This window comes from Camelus bactrianus, chromosome X (genome assembly GCF_048773025.1).
Source record: "Camelus bactrianus isolate YW-2024 breed Bactrian camel chromosome X, ASM4877302v1, whole genome shotgun sequence".
In the NCBI taxonomy this organism is placed as follows: Eukaryota; Metazoa; Chordata; class Mammalia; order Artiodactyla; family Camelidae; genus Camelus; species Camelus bactrianus.
Window position 1 is genome coordinate 9,261,842 of NC_133575.1, and position 22,232 is coordinate 9,284,073.

Consider the following 22,232-nt stretch of genomic DNA (forward strand, 5'->3'; position numbering starts at 1 on the left):
ATCTCTTCCCATCTCTCTTCCTGTTAGAAAATCCATGCCTTTCTATTCTAGAGTCGTGCTCCGATTTCTGCAAAACTTGTGGCCAATATGCTCTCGGTCGCGGGGGCGGATCACATCATCACCATGGACCTGCATGCCTCTCAGATCCAGGTTCTGGCATTTTCTTTGTTGTCCTTGGTTGTGGTGGGGGCTTAATGGAAGTGGTAAAATCCTAACTCTCTGTTAAGTCAAGTAATTTTCAAAGGAGGTAACATTCCTTTAAGTTTGTGTATAGTGACTCTCTCAGATTTTCCTCTTAACTCAGAAATATAATTTAATGTTGAGATCTGAATCCAACCACCATCCTGCCTGCAGTCACTTCTGGAGGAGTGGGAATGGCTTCCTGATACGAAACTAGAATTCCATCTCAATTTCTGGAAAACAGTTAGAATGGGAGAGTCGTAATGTAGGTTCTTTAAACTCTTCATAACTTAAGTTCCTTCATTTGTAAAAACAGGCCAAATTATCCTGGGCCTACTCTGTGATAGAATGAATGGTGAAGTATTTGACTTCTGATAAGGTGCTTTAGAAACAGCAAACCTCTCCTCCCCTGCTGCCCTACAAAGCCATCCTCCTGTTCCCCAGGATGTAGGCAATCGTAAGATAACAGACCATGTCCGCAAAGATACTGGACTGGACTGAAACTTACTCCCGGAACATATGTATCTTTTGATTGAATTCTGTTAGAATTAAGAAAAGGGAGTCAGTTAAAAGAGCTTCTTTTGAATACAGAATTAAATTTTATTTCATGAAAGGGATGATCTTTTTAAAAACTTGGCGATAACGTGACACTCACTTCTCCCCTCAGGGGTTCTTTGATATTCCCGTGGACAACTTGTACGCAGAGCCGGCCGTCCTGCAGTGGATTCGGGAGAACATCGCCGAGTGGAGGAACTGCATCATTGTTTCCCCGGATGCAGGGGGAGCCAAGAGGTACCGCGCCGCCGGCACGCTGCGGATGTCTGTGTCCGCCGACTGCTTTTTCCTTTTCGTCTGTGTTAGATAAGGAACCACGTCTTAACTTACTTAACAGTTGATTTTGCAAATGAGCAAGTAAGTAGCCAGCAGGCTTCACCCCCACAGCAGAGAGCCGTCGTCTTTGTTAACATGTCATCGCTCAGGAGAGAAAATACATCCACATATGTGTTTTCAGCAAAGGATATATTTTACTTAGGTTTTTTTTTTTTTAAATTTTTTTTAATTTTGGGGTAATTAGGTTTACTTATTTATTTTTTTAGAGGAGTACTAGGGATTGAACCCAGGACCTTATGTGTGCTAAGCATGCGCTCTACCACTTGAGCTATGCCCTCCTTTCTTTACTTGTTTTTCTTCTTTTTTTTAAGTTTTTATTTCTGATTATAAAACAATGAGCACATTTGAGAAATAAGGTTCTTAATTAACAACACGATCGACAAAGCTAGTCCTTCTTGCTACAAACAAACCCTTAGAAATGGAAGTCAAAATAGAACAGAATTTTAAAATCTGTGTCCTCAGAACAGCAAGAAAGAAAGGAGAAAAATATCTGTGGCCAAAAAATAAAGAAGGCCACAGCCATGCTGGAGGCAGCCTGGGGGATGGGCGTCAGGTCCAGGAAGAGGCTGGTGACTTGGGTGCTAATGCCCACACAGGGGCCTCTGGAGAGAAGGGAGATGACAGGGAGACCCCTCCCCTGCAGCCCAGGAGGAAAGCCCATCTTTCCCTGGGCCTTTGAGCGCGAGGGGAAGGGAGCCACCCGTGAGAGCTCAGAGCAAGGGTCTGTGCCACGGGCAGATGTGCGGTGCGATATGCGCTCTCCCCCTGGTGCGCGGGTCCCGATGCTGGGAAAATTCACGTAAAAATTGGCCTCAGGCTGCAAAGCCACCGCAGAGGGAGAATCCTGCAAGCCCAGCTGTTCAGTAAGCACTCCCCTCCTCCTGCCTGACAGTCCAGGTTAGACAGCCGAGGGGGCGCAGCCCACCGGGAGCCAGCGCCTGCAGATAACACGGCAGCCAACGCCGTGCGCTCACGGAACAATCACTAGACTATGAGATGAGGATGTTGGACAGAAACTGACATGGCATGAAAAGCATCCGCGTGCAGGCACATGGACTCGCATGAGGACAGTACTGAGCAGCCCTTCTCCAGGCTTTGCAGAGACCCAGGGAATTCAGGAGCAATCAGAGGGTTGAAAACGGGGAGGAGATGGAATGCCGATTTGATGCAACGTGCTTTACTGCACGCTGAGCCTCGGTGACTCAGAGTGACCTTGTAGGACCGCACAGCTGCTCTCTGGGGAGGGAAAAAGAGTGGGATGGAGTTTTAATGCCCAGGCAGGGGCCTCCGTCAGGAAGGGAGAGGGGAAAAGAGAGTTCTGTCCACCAGTCCAGTGAGGAAGCAAGGAAGCTCCTAGGTGTGCGGCAATAAACCTGTCACGGGAGAGTGGTGACCGTTAAGCTTGGGGATATCTTCACAGTGCAGACGCCCATCTGTCATCCATCTGCGACCAAGCTAGGGACCTAGAGTTGAACTCAAAAGCACACCTCTCAGTGCAGGCACCCCGAGTGTTGTCTGCTTCACACAGCAGGGGGATGTGGAGGAATTTCCACCAGAAGCGCTTGCAGTTTACTTGGAAGCTTACTGAAGTCGCACGGTGGGGTCTGCATTCAAACGTGGCGAATCCACTGGCCTGCTCGGAGCTTAGAGGTGAAAATGTGGGCTGAGAGGAGCATGAGCATAAGATGTAACTTATTTTTAAGAACAGCTTTATTGAGGTGGAATTCACATCCCTCCGGTTCATCCATTTAAAGGGCACAGGTCAGTGGTTTTTGTGTATTTAGAGTGAGGTATCTCTCACCACTAATTCTAGAACATTTTCATCACCCCAGAAGGAAACTTGTACCCCCTAGCAGTCACTCCCTACTCCCCCTCCCTCCAGCCCCTGGCCCCCACTAATCTCTGTTCTGTCTACGGAGCTGCCTCTCCGGGCGCTTCATGTGGATGGATCATTCAGCACATGACTTGAGTGTCAAGCCTATTTCTTTTTCTAACCAGAAAAACTTACTTTGATAGCTAACAAGCCAAAAGAATGATAGGTTCTGCAAACTTGTGTGGCTTTTTCTTTTCCTATCCCAACTCTGCATTTTATATATAGTCTAAAAAGATACACATGTTCTCAGCAAAACTTCAGGCAGAGTGATGTTCCCTATTTCCTTCTTGAGAGGCCTCTCTTCTCTCCACAGTCAGAATTTTGTTACTCACACATATCTCCCTTTTAATTTCACACGGATGAGACTATGCTACACACACTTCTTCACTGAGTTTTTAAAAAATGTGTTCCGTCTTGGCAACAATTCCACAGCTGTGCAGTAGATCTGCTTTCTTGTTTTTCACAGCTGGGTAATAGTCCCTTGTGTGCGGATGTCACAGTTCCTTTAACCAGTTTCCTGTTCCTCTTTAGTCGGTGCTGTGGTTGGCGCTCTTAAATACATGCCTGCAGCACTGCACCCACTCTCACGTTCTGTGTCCATGTGCAAGTAGGACACGTTCCTGGAACTGCTGCTTGTGAGTCAAAGGGCATGAGCCGTTTCGATTTGGTAGACAGGGGCACGATTTGGTCTCTCAAAGAAGGTAGACCATTGGGTTTAACAGATACACACTACTATATATAAAAGAGATCAACAACAAGGTCCTACTGTACAGCACAGGGGACTATATTCAGTGTCTTTTAATAACCTATAATGGAAAAGAATCTGAAAAAGAATATATATATATATATATAACTGAATCACTTTGCTGTACACCAGAAACTAACACAACATTGTGAATCAGCTACACTTCAATTGAAAAACACTCGGGCCAGTTGACATTCCCAAGTGTGGATGCCAGTGACTGTGCACGGCCTTGCTCGCACTGCTGATTTATCAGGCTTCTTTCGCTTTCTGATCAGCTAAGTGGTACATGGGGTCTCTTCCTGTTAGTTCCGGTTGCTGTGCATAAGGTCGAGCCCTCTTCCAGCACATGTATTTTTTTGTTCGTACCTTCTGCCTGTTCTGTCAGCTGGAGGCCTCTTCCTCTGCTATGTTCAGAGTTCTGCACAGTCAGGAAGTTCATCTCTGCCTCTCGTGTGTGTTGCAGATAATTTTTTAGTTTTTTAGTTCTTTCCTTTTTGTATTTTTGTTTTCTGTGGGACTTTTAAAACATTCTTATGTAGTGATACATAGCTCTTTTTCACATTATGGCTTCTGGGTTTATGAAGGATTCACCCTTACTTAACAGTCTTGTTCTTCCATGATTTCGTATGTTTTAAGGGTTTCCTTTTTCCTTTTTAATGTTCCAGTTTTTCTTCCATCTGCAATTTGTTTTGGAATAAAGAATGAAGTAAGAATCCAACTCTCCCCCTACCCTCAGCTATCAAATGGTTCCAAAACTATGAAATAACCCATTTCCCCCACTGATTCAAAATACCATCTTCTGTTATATACCCGGCACCCCCATCCACTTGCCAACTCCTGCTTTAAAAAATGCAGAATCAACTAGCCAGAGGAAATGGCCAGCAGCCACAAGCTGTTCTATTCACATCCCCTTCAGAGCAGCTGCACTCAGACTACCAGGAAAGGCAAGCTTTTTAGCGGTGTGCATTTCAGATTTTTTGTCAGCTTTCCTGTTCCACCAACTTTTTGCTGTCGATTTCTGTCATCCTCATATTCTGGAGTAAGCTGTTCCCCAACGGACTGAACAGCCTCGCAGGTAACACATGATACATGCAGCTGATGTTATCTGTGGCTTCTTCGCTTGATGTAAAAAGTCCTATTTCACCAAGGAAAACAGGTATGTAGCTGACAAATTTGAACTTGTTGCCTTAAGAAAAAGCTTGTAGCCTTGATTCTTTCCAGGTAAAATTTAATATCGCCAGAAAACTTAATATCACCACAAGAGGTCACTCATGGATAGTCTCAGAAGCAGAGAAAATAAACTTTAGGAGGAAACACCACTGTTGAGGCAGTCAACGTAATGTAAAGGTGGTTTGGGAAGTTGGTGAAACTAAGTAATTCAGATTTGATGTCTTTCATTTTACTTTTGGAAAGAATGTAATCATTTATCCAGAAGAAACAAAAATAAAACTATGTATTTTTTGTTCTAGCTTTTTCTGCCCAAGGTTTCAATGTGACGCATAGTCTCAACATCGTATGTTAGGAATCGGTATTAAGTCTCAGTTACCAACATGGAAGAGTTGTAGCCTGTTGAGAAATAGGAATATTCTAGCAACTCATGGGGCTTTTTGCAGGGATCTGTTCCTTTATTTTCTGCTTCTGACATTACCATTGGATACCTGAAGTGGCTGGGACTCCCACTCATGGCCCGTGCCCACCCCCACAACCACGTCGCTCTGCTTCTTTCCCTCACAGGTGCCCCCTGCTGGTCTGTTTGTTCGCAGGCTTAGAGCAGGATGGCCTGCGGAGGTGTGATCACAGGTTAGCTTGGCCTTGAGCGGCTTTGAACTTCAACCCCAAATGGTGGTGCTTCCCCATGTGGGGCTGTGGACCAGGGCCCTGCCACACAAAGATCACCCTAGTCCTTACAAATAAACAAGCACAAAATTTCATATATATGTACATCTGTAAGGTGTTTGAAAGTCTTTTCTTGGGAGAACCTGTCCTGCATTCTGAGAAACTAGCTTTATTTCATTGAAGTTTAAATGGTTTAATTTTTTATAAAATTAGCATGTAAATGGTGGTATATGTTTTAAGGTGATTACAGGGCAAAATTTTTGTCAGCTTTTAAATTCTGTTTATACATATGTACATACATATATATTCATACTTTTTTAACCACAATTCTTTTGCCACAATTGAAAGAAAATACTTGTTGTGGAATGTTCTCAGAAGCAGGCAAGGGTAGCTTGCAATACACACTCGCCTTCATGCAGCCCCCTTGGCCCCAGAAAGTGAGTTTCTCTCAGAGACTTGGTGGCGTTCTGCTTGATCAGGGCACCCATGGAATGCTGTTCCTGGTCGCCACCTGAGGAGGACGCAGTTATTGGGACCAGGACTTAAAGAGCATACAGAGGCTGTATCGTCTGATCAGTGTGTACTAAATTGGGGTGTATGAGCGTATATGTTTCGGTCCCTCAATAAACATTATTTTAGCTGAATTGCATAATGCGTGGCTGTTACTTTAGAAAGTAAACTAGGAAAATCTTCACGTCAATGGTGCTATGTTGTGCTGGTTTCATCATTGAAGTCTACTCTTCGCAGGAAAATTCCAGAATGCTCTGGGCTCACCAGCAAGCCTGGCCTACCTCCTTGTCCTTCTGTTGCCAGCGCAGGCCTTTCTGAGCTGATGAGCTTTGAGTATTTGCTGTAGATGGGCAGGGGTCGGACTGTGATTCACAGCCTCTGGAGGCCTCGAGTACATCCAACCCCGTTGTCACGTGCCTACGGATTGCGTGGATGCGCTACCTAGACCTTGTCCCCACCGGCTGCTCCCCAGGCTGAGCAGACGGTAGTTTCTAAATCACTTGCTTGAAGTTGTGCTCCTGACTCTAAAAGGTACCCACGAACGCTAACCCACTGAGTGTCAGCTCCTTAGCCGGGAGTTTTAGCCTGTAGTCAAGGCTCCCCGACCACCTTCACCGGCCGCCGCAAGTGCAAGGCCACGTCCCTGGCACGTGTCTCCCCATGGGTTGCTTAATGCGTATCCCAGACGAGGCCTGGCTTTGCAGGTGAGGCCTGATTCTTGCATCATCCCAAGTGTGGCTGGTTACGGCAGTCCTAAAACACAGCTGGGAAGAACACGGTGCCTTTGTATTGACAGTATTCGACGTATCCGCCTGTGTTTCCGCGCAGGGTCACGTCAATTGCGGACAGGTTGAATGTGGAGTTTGCCTTGATTCACAAGGAGAGGAAGAAGGCGAATGAAGTGGACCGGATGGTTCTTGTGGGCGACGTGAAGGACCGTGTGGCTATCCTCGTGGATGACATGGCCGACACGTGTGGCACCATCTGCCATGCCGCGGACAAGTACGAGGGCGGTTTGGGATGGTTTAGTGGGGAGTGTTAGGGCATCTCGCTAAGAAAGGAGAAAATGTTAGCTTTTGAAAACCGACCTCACTTTTCCTAATTATTACTGATGGCTTAGCAGTAGTTTTTCAGACCAAAGTCAATTCTAGGCCCATTTGTTTTGCATTGGTAGGAAAAAGCCATGCTCCTTGATGGCTTGGTTTTTATTTTCAAGGTTGAACTTCCAGTGTTAAAAAAGGTCAGCGGAGGTGCTTCTAAAACTGAGCACAAAAGGAAAAGTCTCTTCAGGCCCTTGCTTCCTTCTGCCTCCTCAGCTTCTGGGGCCCAGCCGTGTGTGGCTGTGGAACCCTTGTCCTGTGGCCTGTCTGACGTGGGGTGCACCAGGAGCAGGTTTCCAAGACAGAACAAAGAGTATAAAATAGCTCAACCTTCTCTATTGATTGGATGTCAACGTGTTGATATGTTGGCTTCATTGGTTTAAACCAGTGGCTCTCAACCAAGGGCAGTTTTGTTCCCTGGGAGACAGTTGACAATGTCTGGGGACATTTTTGGTTGTCACGACTGAGGAGAGGGGTGGTACTCTAGAGGCCAGGGATGTGCTACACAGCAGAGAATTATCCGGGCCCAACGCCAAGGTTGAGAATCACTGATTTAAGGAGTACAAAGTGTTTGGCCAGCTCATACCTTAAAAGATCCTGTTGTAGGCTGATAAATGTGAACGAAATTGGTTTCGTATCTTCCTTTATGGCATACACTATTGTTTTTAAATTCACACTAAGGGAGATGTCTCAAGAATATCCGTGTGCGCTTAATTTTTTTGTCTTCTCTTTTACAGGCTACTCTCAGCTGGAGCCACCAAAGTTTATGCTATCCTTACCCATGGGATCTTCTCTGGGCCAGCTATTTCCAGAATAAATAATGCTGCCTTCGAGGCAGTTGTTGTCACAAACACTATTCCGCAAGAGGACAAAATGAGACACTGCTCCAAGATTCAGGTACTGGTTATATTGCTGGCAGAGCTGGGCAGTGAGGCACACGCCTCAGATCCTGAGAAACAGCATCACGTCTTGTGTGTGTGACTGCTCGCTAAGGCAGATGTTGCCAGAGGTTACAGCTTCCCATAAAGGGAGGGTATGATACACGTTAGATCTCTGGGAAAGGCTGGGGCCGCCAGGGGTCAAAGTTAGAAATAGTAAGTGAATAAAACCACAATAGACAAATGGTAAGAAACAGGTCGTGCTCAAGTTAAACAGAATCGCTATATGACCCACGAGGTTAGCTCTACGGTTATACGCCCAAATCTGAAAATGGATATTCAAACAAAACTTTGTACATGAATGTTCCTAGTGGCCCTCTTCATAGTAACCAAAAGGTGGAAATGACCCAGTGTTCCCCAACAGCTGAATGGATAACCAAAGTGTGGTCTCCTCATACAATGGAATATTCCTCAGCCTTAAAAGGAAGGAACTTCTGATACGCGCAACAACATGAGTGAACCTTGAAAGTAGTAGGCTGAGTGAAAGAACCCCATCACAAAAGGACAAATATATGATATTTTAACTGGGTTCCACATATCTGGGAGCCCTAGAGTAATCAAAATCATAGGAAGGGAAAGCAGGATAGTGGTTGCCAGGAGCCTGGGAGCGGGAAGTTCATGTTTAATGGGAGCAGAGTTTCTGTTCGGGGTGACGAAGAAGTGTTGGAAATGGACAGCAGTGACGCTTACACGACCTTGGGAGTGTAATCAATGCCACTGAGTTGTATATTTAAAAATGGATAAAATGACAACTTTTATGTTATAAAATTTGCTGCCATTTTTAAAAATGAGGGAGGAAAACAAAGGAGTAGCTGGGCTGTGCCGAGGATCTCCAAGCTTTATCCCTCCTGCCCCTCCTGACTTGGGAGGACCCCGGGGAGTTGATGATCACTTGAGACCAACTGGCCTGAAATAAGTTGAAGGGGTTTGCATCCCCATTTTGCCTTTCTGTCTTGGTGAAGCGTGGCTAGTCCTCTCATCACCAGAAGCCTCCATCCCCATCATTAGAGCGTGAAGATCAGTTTCTCATCCATCCGAGAACAGCACAGTTCATTTGGCACCAGGAGATAAGACACGTTCAAGAACGGTCACAGTAGCCGTGCCTTAGATTTTCATGTCTGACGAGCAGTAGTTGAGAGTCAGCCAATTTAAGGCCCACAGGCCCAGTCCAGCCCACCAGCTGTTTTTGTAAATAAAGTTTTATTGGAACACAGCCGTGCCCATCCATTTATGTACCACCTCTGGCTGGTCTCATGCTGACCCCAGAGTGAGGTGATCACAGCTGTGCTTTTAAACAGCACAGTCCCTGCGTTTGCAGTAGCTGAGAGAGAGAAAAACCTCACACATAATGACTGAGTAAAATTAATTTCAAAACAACAAACGCCCCAAGGAAAGGATCTCTCTGGTTGTCCACGGCCCTGAAAAGCCTCTGAAGCATCTGCGTGGGAAAATCTCACTTCCAGGATGCCGTACAGGCTTGTGATTTGAAGATAGACCCAAAACTGTCTGTCCTCTCAGAAGAAACGGGTGTTGGGGGTTTGATAGTGTATCTCATGTGCTGGAGAAATCATTTCGCGGCTTTCTGGTTTGGAAGTTTCTGATTAAACATGACTAAGATGTCGCACTTTCCTCTCCCCTTTTCTGTCTTTTCCTTGGCATTTAGGTTATTGACATTTCGATGATCTTGGCCGAGGCGATCCGAAGAACCCACAATGGTGAATCTGTGTCTTACCTGTTCAGCCACGTCCCCCTCTAAATCCAGGATGTGAGGTGTGGAGTGAGCCTGCTCTGGCTTCTGACATGCGTGCGTTTGTCTGATTTTTTTTAGCTTTAGGACTGCGCCGTTATATTCATGCAAAAGCCTCAGATCTCTGAATAATCCACGATCCGCTGTTTCCCCTTCTAAAGCTCATGGCCATTTATTTCCTGTTTGGTGGAGAGGGCGGTGGTTATTGGATCTTTAAGTGCACAGTCTTAAATGAGAAATATTTTTGTCATCTTGACTTGTTTTGATGGGTGACCTTTTTTTTTTTTTTTTTTTGTTCCGCCAGTACTTTGAGGCCACAACTTTCAAGTATATAATTCCATCGTGGAAGTTCTTAATTTATAGATTTCAGGGTTGCCAAAGGTCACTTCACATTAAAACCTCTGTGTAAATAGAAACTAATAATGCCTATGGACATTGGGGTAAACCCCTGTAGAGAATTAGCTTTTTACTTCTGCGTGAACCTTAGAAAATTTTTAATACTCTGAATTTTGAAATTTTTTTTTTTAGTAATCAGGTTTCAAATAAACCATTTTGGTTATTATGCTTAATTTGGACCAAATTTTATGTTGCCTAAGATGGCCACTGGCACATTTCCTTTTGGTAAACATTAGACATATCAGAGGCAATGTAGTTCTGTGTTTCTTTTTATTGCTGCTTCTGAGAAACGTAACGATCATGTACCTGAACTACTGTGTTCTAAAATTCCAGAGTCTCGTTCAGCAGTAGATCTGATTGGGAAACTGTTTAGAGACAGTCTCCAAGCTCGCTGTCACGTTCATGCTCTTGTCTGTCCATCCCAGATACACCTCATGTCCTGCTGTCTTGGGTTTTTTTCCACGTCCTGTTTTTAGCTCTAGCTTTTACTTTGCCTTTTTTTCCAATAGGTTCGCATGGTGGCTTTCCACCCAAAGACCTCTTTCCTAAGTCCCTTCAGATTTACTAGTCTGATCACTATTTGGCATTCAACTTAAAAAAGGGGGGGATTTTTGTGAGTGCCCCCAAATACATGTTTAAACATTATTTCCTTTAGTGTTGATCTCATGTTCTTTTACCTTTTGTAATCAGAAGCAGCAAGTCTCCTGTGCAACTGATTGTTTTAACTGAAGCTGTTACATGAAAAATGTAGACACTTGTTGCTCCGTTAAGTTACTGGCCCAGTGGCGGCCCAGCAGTGATGTGGAGGGAGGGTTGTTATCTACAATTTGTTATCCACAGATGGCCTTGAACAACTCCTGAGTGAGATGCCCCCGTCCTTTGTGGCGGGCGGCAAGCATCGAATCTGAATTTTCCTGTGTGCCCATTGGTAGCCGAGTGCTTCAGCCCCCAAAGAAGAAAATGTGCCTGCACAGACAAAGCCCAGGACTGATAAATACGAATCTCTCTCTTCTGCCGGATCTCCAAACTTGAAGAGAATGAATTCTCTGATCTAAATTCTGTGGGTGGAAAAAATGAAATCTATTTAAGTCATTAACAGACTTGAATAGCAGTCTTTAAGGTTTCAGACTTAACTACAGCAGAGGCTGAGTCGAAGTTGAAAAGTAGCGTTCTGGTCATTGCAGAAACTAGCATTTTGCTGTATCTTAACATGGCTTTTGAGAAAAAAATGAGAGTGTAGCCTGGTAAGGTCAACTATGCAATACAGACTGATTATATCTGGAAAGAGTTGATTTGAGATATGTAAAGAGCCTATTTGGGTGTATATAATTTTTATTTTGACAAATGAGTGATATCTGTATTTCTCGACATTTCTATGCATAGAGAAATGAAAATGTAGTTATGAATACGCACAGGTAGATGGCTTGGCCTCCAAGTGTAGACACGTTGACAGTGACTAAAACCAGCTGATTGGAAGGTAATCATTTTATCTAAGATTTAGAGTCTAACATACAGAGCTAGTTTTAAAATACTGCTCTTCTGATAGACATAAAAATCGCTATTGTCATCTCTGTTCAAAGAACTGATTGTGTCTATGGTTATTTAGCTCCACTTTTGTATTTTAAAGTACTTCTGGTACATTTATCAACTAACTAGACTAGACTTAGCCCTACGCAGTGGCGTTGTAGACCTTAACTATTGGATGGTTCAGTTCAACAAAGATGGTGAAGACGGCCTGGAGAGTGGCTTAATCCCAGAACTCAGGCATCCCTTGCTGCTTGTGTGGAGACATTTACATGAAACCACCAAATATCTTGGTCCTGTCTGACTCTGCTGAATGGTGGTCGACTCTGTGGACATCCAGCCAAAAACGGGAGCCAGAAATATGAATATACCAAAGTTGCCCAGCTTCCAACTTAAATTACATTCGTCAACTTCAAGAGACTCATATTACAATTCTCCTTTGGTAAATATGCCGACTAGATTCAGGAAGTATGTCCTTGGTGGTGCTTGCATCCGTTTAGAATATAGGATTTGAAGCTCTTCCAACACTACTAACACATTTCAATAAAATCCTGCTCCTTCTTTCTTCCATAGTGTGTAGCATCAGTCTGGAATGATGTGTTTTGATGGGGTCCTCGACATGTTTGCTATTTCACGGTTATAGCCCAGCATATAAAATTGCAGAAAAGCCAGAAGTTAATTGAAATCAGCTCTTCTCCATTTTGAAGGTATTTCTCCTTGCCTCAAAGCACAATAGCTGTGCCACATAAAAATTCTAGATGTTTTCATGTAAAACTGAAGATTGTACCATACGTTCACACATCAGAAAAGGAGTGTTCAGTGTCCATAGGTGGGAGCTGACCAGACTTAGGCCCCACAGAAGTTTCTCATGTGCTTTGATTTCAGAAGCACCAAGAAGAGTTTCCTGCTCCCATAAAACAACTACCTGTTTGGTGATGCTTTAAGTTACTCTCATGGGGACAAAGTAAATTTCTAATTATGGTTCTTCCAATAAAGCTCAGCTTCAAAGCGTGGATAATGCTGAGAGTGGCAGCATCTTGTCTTAAAAATCCCAGTGAAATATAAAGAACTAAAACCAAGTCTGCTGGAGAAGATCACAGCTTAATGTGGAACATGGTAGAATGTACTAGAAGGGAGAAAGAAAATGGAGAGATGGAAACACAAAAAACACACTTCACCAGCTTTATAGTTAGACGTAATTAATGGCGTCACGTATGTCCAGAAGTGTTTCACTTCATATAGCAGGTCCTATCGAACCCACTGGCTGAGCCCCAGGGTGGACAGGCTAAGCGTCAGAGGGAAAGATGAAATACTAAGGGGTTCAGAAGATCGAAGGAGGCTGGGGAGATGAGAAAGGGCTTTGAGAAGTGGCTGTCATTACAGATAGCACTTCATGGCAGAACCTTCTAGAACCGGATGACTATTCCAGCATGAACTGAAGCAGGACAACATAGGGTGTTCGGTGCGTGTTATGTTTGAGCAAGGATATTCAATGAAGATGGAAGTTGGGCTGAAACGTACTACCATATCCATGTATGTTGCATGGAGAAATTGACAGAATTGCTCCTTTTCACTGTGAATCTTCACCTTATTGGTTGATCTCCCTGCACCCCAGGCACAGAGCCCTCCACCTTTTCCCCTTGCTTTCCGGGTCCACATTATGGATTGGCTTGCTTACTGTCATCTCTGAGCTCTTATTTTCTCTTTGAAGGAGCATGATGCTCAGAAACAGACTCCACCACGTACTAGTTGCTTACCTCTTCTGTGCTTGTTTCCTTGTATCTGAAACAAGGTAATAGTTCCTCTCTCATAGGATGTGATGATTAAATGAGGTGATATCTGTAAAGTTTCGTGCATTAACTTCACCTTTTAGAACAAGCATCTTCAATCTTCCCTTTGAAAGAATCTAAGGAGGTATGAAGTAGCAAGATTTTCATGCACATCCTGGATGTTAATCCATGTGCCTGTGAGCTTGTCAGAGTCCCTTTTCATCCAAGGGTACGTTGTCCTGGCATGTGACATTTCTGTCAAGGGTAGCATTTGATGATGACAAGTGGTTGTGTGTTGAAGATATTTCGCTGGCGTGTAGAAATGAGAGGAGGGGATGCCATGTCGTATTGGAGATGCCGATCACTTGACATTTACAGCAACCTGATTCTATTCACCATCCCAACATAAAAAACCCAAAAGCAGTGTCTCATATAAAGAGCTGTATTCACTGTTCTAACAGCCGAGTCCTGTGGTCAAAAGAAAACCCAGCTGAACTCATTCTACAAGAGCAATAAAAAGAGAATGGGAAAGCAAAAAATGTATTTATTGCAGCAAAAAGTGCCCTAAATTGGGAATGCGATGATCTAGAGTCTGGTTCTTGATAGGCTACTAGCAAGCTGTGTGATCTGGGGGAAATGTCTACACCACTCTGAGTATCTCTGCAAAAATGAGGGGAAAGTTAATGGCTTAAGTCCCCAGCACTTTTAATAGTGCATGACCTCTATTCTAGATTGAGTTGGAATATTTCTACTAACTGAAGTTTATGGTTCTAAATGAGGCAAAGATGGTTACTTCCCCATTCAGGTGAATGGCTTGTTTGGGCTTGCAGGGGACTTTTGCAATGTTAGCCCTGGAAGTCCTGCATCCCAGGAAAGCCCGCAGTCCTGGGCACCCTGGGATGCTTGGAAACTCTAGTTCTCTCTCTTCTAAGACGGATGGTTCTGGATTCCCAGCACCCAGTCTCAAAAAGACAGTGCTTCTCTCTGGGAAGAGTTCTGCCAGGTTTGCTTGCAGCCCATTACAAATGTTTGGGTTCCCTAAACTCGGGGTTCCTCAGCTGTGATGCAAACCTGCTCCATGCGGAGCATCCACCCCAGCCCCTCTGTGGCGCTCGGGGGACAAAGGGACCCAGTGCTTGCTGTGCCATGAATACTAAAGTCCTTTGTCTCTGACCCAGGAGCTTCATGTTCTGTCAGCATCCAGGAACCTGTGGCAGATTAACTTGTTAGCTGGCAAGTCGGGTAATAGCTTGTACTTTCACGGTACCTGATGAGTATATTCACCAATTGTTTTCAGGTAGGGCTAAGACCCCTTGAGTATGGGTCCATGATTACCTGTCTTCCACAAACTCCACCTGGAATACATTAGCTATTATTTGTCTTTTTTTTTTTTAACTGGAGTGAGAATTTAGAAATGTAATGCCTAACAATCTCAGTACAGAATCTTTCCGGGTATTTTCCCCATTTTATTTATCTCACCCACATCTAACTTGATAAGTTATTAGAATTCTTCAGAGAGACAGAACCAATAAGAGAGTCTAAATCCATATATATAGATATGAATTTACTGTAAGGAGTTGGCTCACATGACTGTAGGGGCTTACAAATCAAATCTGTAGGGCAGGTGGCCGGCTGGGAACTCAGACAGGATTTTTATGTTACAGTCTTAAGACAGAATTCCTTCTCCTCTGGGCAATCTCAGTCAGCTGATTGTAAAGATCAGTCACATCTGCAAAGTACCTTCACAGAAACATCTGGACTAGTGTTTGACCAAACAACTGAGCACCGCAGCCTAGCCAAGTTGACACATAAAATTAACCATTGCAATAGCCTTATTCTTTTTTAAGCAGCTTACTTTGGCTGCCTTTCCAAAGCATTCAGCTCTGTCTCTGCTTATACTCATATTTCATTGAGCTTATATTTAATTAAAAACATACATGGCATAAAAAGGTTTAGAAACAAATAGAACTGAATCTTGAAAACTCAACTGGTAGATAAAGAGTATATGTACAAGTAGCCTACTGACTTGAGATGTTAAATAAGTCTTGGAGGTGAGTTAACATTTTTCTTTTACAAAAGGAACGGAGAATGGATTAGATTTTGAAATATTTTTATATTTATCTATTTCATTATATATAATATATATTTATATTTATATTTTTTAAATACATTTTTGGATGGTAGGATTACTTTTTAAAAAAATTTTATTGAAGTATGGTCAGTTACAATGTGTCAATTTCTGGTGTGAGGCACAATGTCCCAGTCATGCATATACATACATATATTCATTTTCATATTCTTCATTAAAGGTCATTACAAGATACTGAATGTAGTTCCCTGTGCTATATACAGGAAACTTTAAAAAATCTATTTTTATATAAAGTAGCTAACATTTGCAAATCTCAAAACTCCCAGATTTATCCCTTCCCACCCCCTTTCTCCGGTAACCATAAGATTGCTTACTGTGTCTGCAAGTCTGTTTCTGTTTTGTAGGTGAGTTCATAGTGTCCTTTTCTTTTCTTTTTTCTTTTTTTAGATTCCACATATGAGTGATATATGGTATTTTTCTTTCTCTTCCTGGCTTCACTTAAGATGACGATCTCTAGATCCGTCCATGTTGCTGCAAATGGCACTATTTTATTCTTTTTATGGCTGAGTAGTATTCCATTGTATAAATATACCACAGCTTCTTTGTCCAGTCATCTGTTTATGGACATTTAGGTTGTTTCCACGTCTTGGCTATTGTATATAGTGCTGCTGTGATCATTGGGTTGCATGTATCTTTTTGAATTAGAGTTCCTTCTGGATATATGCCCAGAAGTGAGACTGCTGGATCATATGGTAGGTCTATTTTTAGTCTTCTTAGATTTTAAATATAGGTCAATCAAGAGAGCTTCTATGCCTGTTGGTCTCAAGCTTGTCTGTCAATTGGAGTCAATTACATTAATTCCACAAATCAGTACAAGCCAGCTTCTGCAAAAAAAAAAAAAAAAAATTCTTTTTGGAGAATTTAAAAGCATTTTCTCCTTAGTTAGAATCCCTACAAGTGGAATTCCTCCACCAAAGCAATCCCTGTTTTAAATTCTGATGTATTTCAATTGCTCACCAGAAAGGGTGTATCAATCTGTAGTCCCATCCAGAGTCCCTAAATCCTTGCTAACACCGAATTGGAATCTTTTCTGTTTTTTTCAATCTAATAATTTAAAGATACTGGGCTGTTGTTTTATTTGCATTTTTGTAAGAACTTCATTTTATTGACTGCAAATGTTTTACTTTATAAGATGTACAAAGTCACATAGTAAGATAAATATTACATAGATATACCCAAACCTTGTTAATCTATCACCTATTACTATACTTTTATCTCTTTTCTCCCAAAATAAAAACACTTTATTACTGGTTATAAAGTAATAGGTATACATGAAAGAGATTTTGGTAAATACAAGAACAATAAATGAAAAAAAAACTTGTTAATAATGCCTTGGCAATAACAGTGGCTAAACATATAGCATATAACCAAAGAGGTATTTGTTTTAAAACATTTTTTGTTTATACTTAGCATATTATCTTTTTCCATGTCATTCAGTATTCTAATATGTAACTGTTAAGAGCTGCATAGTATTCTAAAGTAAAATGCTTTAAATCCAGTATCCTTCAAAGAGTCTGAAACAATAGATTTTGGCTTAAATATGCATCCCTTTAGCTTTCTCTTGTATCTGTCACACGCGGTAGGCCAGCGCTGCGGTGCTTCCCAATGAACCATGGCTCCCGATACTCATGCTCTTGCAGATTGCCTCCCCTTGTTGACTGTAGGCTTGGCCAGTACATAGGACATTAGCAAGAATGATGCAAACAAGGCTTAGTAGTGCTTGTGCACCGGGGCTTATCTGTATTGAAGTGCTCACTTTTAGGATCTCATCACCATGAAAAGAAGCACAGGGAGCCACATGGAAAGAAAAAGAGCAAGAGGTCACACCCACCCCCAACCATCCCACACTAGGGCACCGGGCATGTGAACAAAGCCATCTGACTGCAACCTCATGGGAGACCCCAAAGGAGACAAACGGAAGAACAGCCCAGCAGAGCCCCAGCCAACCCATAGAAGAGTGAACAAAGAAAACGGTTGCTGTTTTAAGCCACCATGTTTTGGAGTGCTTTGTTACACAGCAGTCGATCACTGAAACATGACAGCTTCTAATATGAGTAGTTACATCAAATATGGAAAATAAATCTTTAGAACCATAAACTCAAAAAGAATTTTTTATTATTAGCTGGTGAAATTGCTGAAGTCCTGGCTGATTAGATGACTTTCAGAAAGACATGAACTGTACCCCAGTTTTGCATGTTACTGAGATATAGATGACTTCTTTGACTGTCAGCTTCCTCGTGGGTAAATCAGATTTTAACAATTGCTACCTCAGAGGTGTTTTATTCTTTTTGTTTTTGTTTTTGCTTTTTTGTTTTGCTTGTTTTTGGCAGAGGAGATAATTAGGTTTGTTTGTTTGTTGATCATTTTTAATGGAGGTACTGGGGATAGAACCCAGGACCTTGTGCATGCTAAGCATGTGCTTTACCACTAACCGATACCCTACCCCCGGAGGTGTTTTATTCTTAAGCTTGGTGAGTAATGGCGCTTCTAACGCAATGGAATAATAAACAAGAAGGAATGTGCAGGTGTGAGTTCACATTTTTGTTAGTAAGCCAGGTCTCTCACATCCCAAGCAAGTGTTCTTGCCACTGTACCTCGTTACTGATGAATCCACTTATGGGTCTTTGAAAACCAGATGGCGAGAGGGATTATCTGAGATGCCCACCTGGCAAAACTGCTTCTGATTTTCCAAGGCAGCAGGCAGAACTGCTTAGGGACCATTGCATCCATAAATAGCCTTTCCTCTTTTTAACCAAGTCATCTGCTCCATTATTTGCATTGGCGCTTTTTTTCCCAAAGCACCTGACCCTTTGGAATCATCTTGTGAACTCTAATATTTACGTGGGGCTAGCCCGCAACACGAAAGGAGGTTTTTGTTATATGAATTTGCATATCCTGTCAAGGGCTTTTTTCAGAACACTTTCATTTCAAGGTAAAATGAAACTTACAAGACTAAGCAGAGAAGTGCTCCACAGTTCAGTTTGAAGAAGGAGGGGATGAGAAGAAAAAGACAAGGTTAATTATGACACTTGGGTTTTACAATGCTAAAAATATATTCTATACAAAGGAACCATGGAGGCTGTGTTCCATTTCCACGTGTCATTTACAAAGAGCAGGCTCACGATCTCTGCAAAATTCTAGTAAAGAGAAATATTTGAAAAACGTTCATGGTTGTATCTAACTGAAAGGATTGAAACTTCAGACTTGTTCCAAAAATACTATGATGCTTGTCCTTAAAGCCTTCACTCCTTTTCATCAAGCCGACCGTGACTTTCAGAATCTAAGAGTGGAAACAACCGACGGAAATTGGGGAAGCAGTGGGGTCTACCTGTCATTCACATGCTCACTCAAATAGAGAAACACTAAGATGTTATACTTCAGTGGACTAGGGCACTTTGTTTAAGGGATTCATTGAGGTTCCCATCAGCTTTAGGTGAGTATGTATAATGCTGAGTTTCCACTCAGCTACTTTGATGTCTATGTCAGAGCCAAATGGCAGAGCTGGGACTCAAACCTGGGGCTTCTGTCCCCAGCTGTTTATTCGTTCACCTACCACTGTGGATGCCGCTCAAGTCTGGCCTTCCTTTCAAATTCAGAAACTTAATCCTAGGAGTCCTTCAACTGAGTTTAAGTCTCTAGATTAAAATATGTCACTAAACTAGCACTGCCGGATAAAATACAGGAGACCTAATTAAATTTGAACGTCAGACAAACAACAATTTTTTAGTATCAGCATGTCCTAATTCACTAAATTTAGCAACCCTACACTAAATCTTAACTACCCATCAAGAGCCATTTTGATCTTCTTGATTTCCATCAAAAAGGCAAAAAGAAAGGCAAGGAGGCTTAGAAAACCAAGTATGAGGTCTCCCAGCCAATGAGAGTTCTGTTCTCACAAGATAAATAGAAGAACTCCATCCTTTTTATCCAATAATTTCTCTTCAGCTAACTAACCTGCGGGGGCCTGGGTCCCCAGTGTCACTCAGATGGGGGTAGCTCACCGGGGCCACAACTAACTCTTCTGCAGAAGGTTCAAGGTTAGTCTTTGCACCACTGCTTGTAATACCAAAGATATGAAATAACCCAAATGTCCATCAAGAAAGACATGGTTAAGTGAACTGTGCGATATCCAGTCAACGGAATGCTTTCTAGCTGTGAGAAGAGAATGAGGATGCTCTCTATACGAAGATGTGGGAGGAACTCCAAATGGAAAAAGCAGGTGGGAACGAAGTATATGCTAATAAAGTGTGCCAGTGGGTGAAAAAGGAGGGGAGTGAGAATATAAAGAAACTCTGGAAGAATAAATAGGGAACTAATTAGTAGCAATGATTTCTGGTAGGGCTGGGGATGAGGATGGAATTGGTGGACGGTGCATAAGGACAGTGGAAAGTGTTTTTACTCTGTATCCATCTCTGTATGTGTGGGTGTATGTCCCTGCGCAGTAAAGAGGCGACATGGCAGGTCTGAGACTGCTGTCATTAGAAAGTCCTCCTTCCAAGGCTGGCCTCTGACTGCGCCTGGAAACGAATTTCTAGTGGGTTCTCACCATTCCCAGAACTGGTAAGAGTGGCTCAGGGTTCCTTAACTGTTTCAACTGTTTTTGTAAATAACCTGATTTATGCCGAACACCGGCTCTCCTTCTGGGAGTCTGGAGTCTTGGTATGTGCCAGGAAGAGGGTGCCTACGTGACCAGCCCCCAGTAAGCGCCCTGGGTGCTGAGTCTCTGATGAGCTTCCCTGGCAGACAGACTGGGTGCTGGGGCTCCCCTGGGAGGGAGCTCTGGCAGCTCATGCCTGGTTTCCTCCAGTCATTCCTTGCCCCACGCACCTTCTCCCTTTACTCATTTTGGTTTGTATCCATTCACTGTAATGGATCATAGCCTTGAGCGAACTATATGCTGAGTCCTGTGAGTTCTCCTACCTGGGGGTGGTCTCGGGAACTCCTGACATCGTTTCTCCCTCTCTCCATTTCTTTCTCTCTCCATCTTTCTCTCTGTCGACGTGTATGTGTATATATTATCTTTCTATCCATCTTCTGTACCACGTGAATATGTATCAAAATCAAAGAAAAAGGAAGTCCTTTGCTGTATATTTGCCCAACAAAAAGCCCTATTCAGTCTATCTCCTTTCTTCCTTCTGTCTTGCTTTTCTTCTTTTTCTACTTACTCTGGATAAGAGTGCTTACCTCATGACTATGTATTTTCTATTAAAATAAATGAAAAAATTAAAAGGCTATGGCTTCGCCTTATATTCACCTAACTGAAAGCCCCATTCAAAATGTTTTCAGAGAGAGAAAGAGAAAGAGAGAGAGAGTGAGAGAAACAGGGAGAGAGAGACAGAGAGAGAGAGAGAGAGAGAGAGAGAGAGAAACTGAAAGGGACTAAGAATAGAACATATTTAACTGCCTCGATCCCTAAGGAGACAGAAAATTCTTGTAGCTTTTCAATAGCAATTTTAGATTTCTTTTGTTTGTTTTTTGGGGTTTTTTTTTGAGAATTATTCAGATTTTACACATTTATACTTCAAAATCTTAGGGCTTTTTTCCTAGAAGAATATGGCCCCCTTTGTATACATGAAGTAGTCAGCACATAACTGGAAATATGGGTCTGCCCTTTAGGAGAACATTTTTGTCACAGAGCTTAAAATCACCTTGTGGGGCTGGCGGGGGGTGGTGAGATCATGCAGTTTTAAAAGTTTTTCTGGAAAGAAAGATTGTAAAGAGATTACGGAGATGTGACCAAGCTCTCTGTGAATCCTGAATGGCTCCTGAGTCAGAAGAAAAAAAAGCCATGAAAATGATTTGGGGACATAGCGGAGATATTTGAATATAAAATCGATATGATATGATAGGATTGCCGTCAGTTCCCCTCATTTTAGAAGACATGGGCTTAAGTGTTTGGGGTAAACTGTCATGCTGTCGGCAGCTTTCAAATGAGCAAGAAAGCAATGGACACGTGTATACCCACATACAAAGGCTGACGCTGAACAATTACTGCACTTAGGCAGCTGGTCCGCAGGCTGCATTGTACAATTTTTTCAACTTTTCTGTAAATCTGAGAAATTTTCAAATAAAGAAAGGTGGGAAGAACAAGATTTTATTGAAACAAAACAGGCTGTTCATAAGTTGCTGTTTAATTGAAGTTAAAGCAGAATGACATAATACGGGTTATTATAAACTCAATAACCACGCTACCATTGAAGTCACCGCATTGATTTAAGAAGGACTTAGTATCTTCTGAATAAGAAAACATAGGTTTTATTTACGCTCAGCTCCTAGACAAGTTGCACTTGACTAACCTCCTACTTAATTCAAATCTCATCAGTGAAACTAACTGGATGCCGGTCACTTCAACTGGTTAATGTTAACGGTCTTCCTCTCAAAATTAACCTGATTGATTGAATTGTTCTTATTTTCATGATCACTTTCATTTTCATCATCATGGAGTATGATTTTTAAGTCCCTACTATGGACACGATGCTGGGGACAATGTATCCTTAACTCAAGGGGTCTGTAACATCGTTGGTGACCTAGGAGGTAGAGTCAAAGATAAATAACCATACAAGAAAGCATAATC

General features: G+C 42.6%; 1 protein-coding gene across 4 annotated transcripts in view; it reads left to right on the forward strand.

Annotated features, from left to right (window-relative positions):
* PRPS2 (phosphoribosyl pyrophosphate synthetase 2) overlaps nt 1-17,156 on the forward strand; it is a 30,479-nt gene extending 13,323 nt beyond the window's left edge. Inside the window, exons 3-8 of one of the 4 annotated variants that reach the window (XM_074359552.1) lie at nt 52-150; nt 848-972; nt 6,864-7,037; nt 7,873-8,032; nt 9,737-9,843; nt 11,057-12,312. In XM_074359552.1, coding sequence (XP_074215653.1) covers nt 52-150; nt 848-972; nt 6,864-7,037; nt 7,873-8,032; nt 9,737-9,829 — 651 coding nt within the window. In that variant the 3' untranslated portion in view covers nt 9,830-9,843; nt 11,057-12,312. Of the gene's footprint in view, nt 1-51; nt 151-847; nt 973-6,863; nt 7,038-7,872; nt 8,033-9,736; nt 12,313-16,045 lie in introns of those variants that run through there. The other 3 variants (XM_074359551.1, XM_074359550.1, XM_074359549.1) reach the window with 3 other exon arrangements.
* The last annotated feature ends 5,076 nt before the right edge of the window (nt 17,157-22,232 follow it).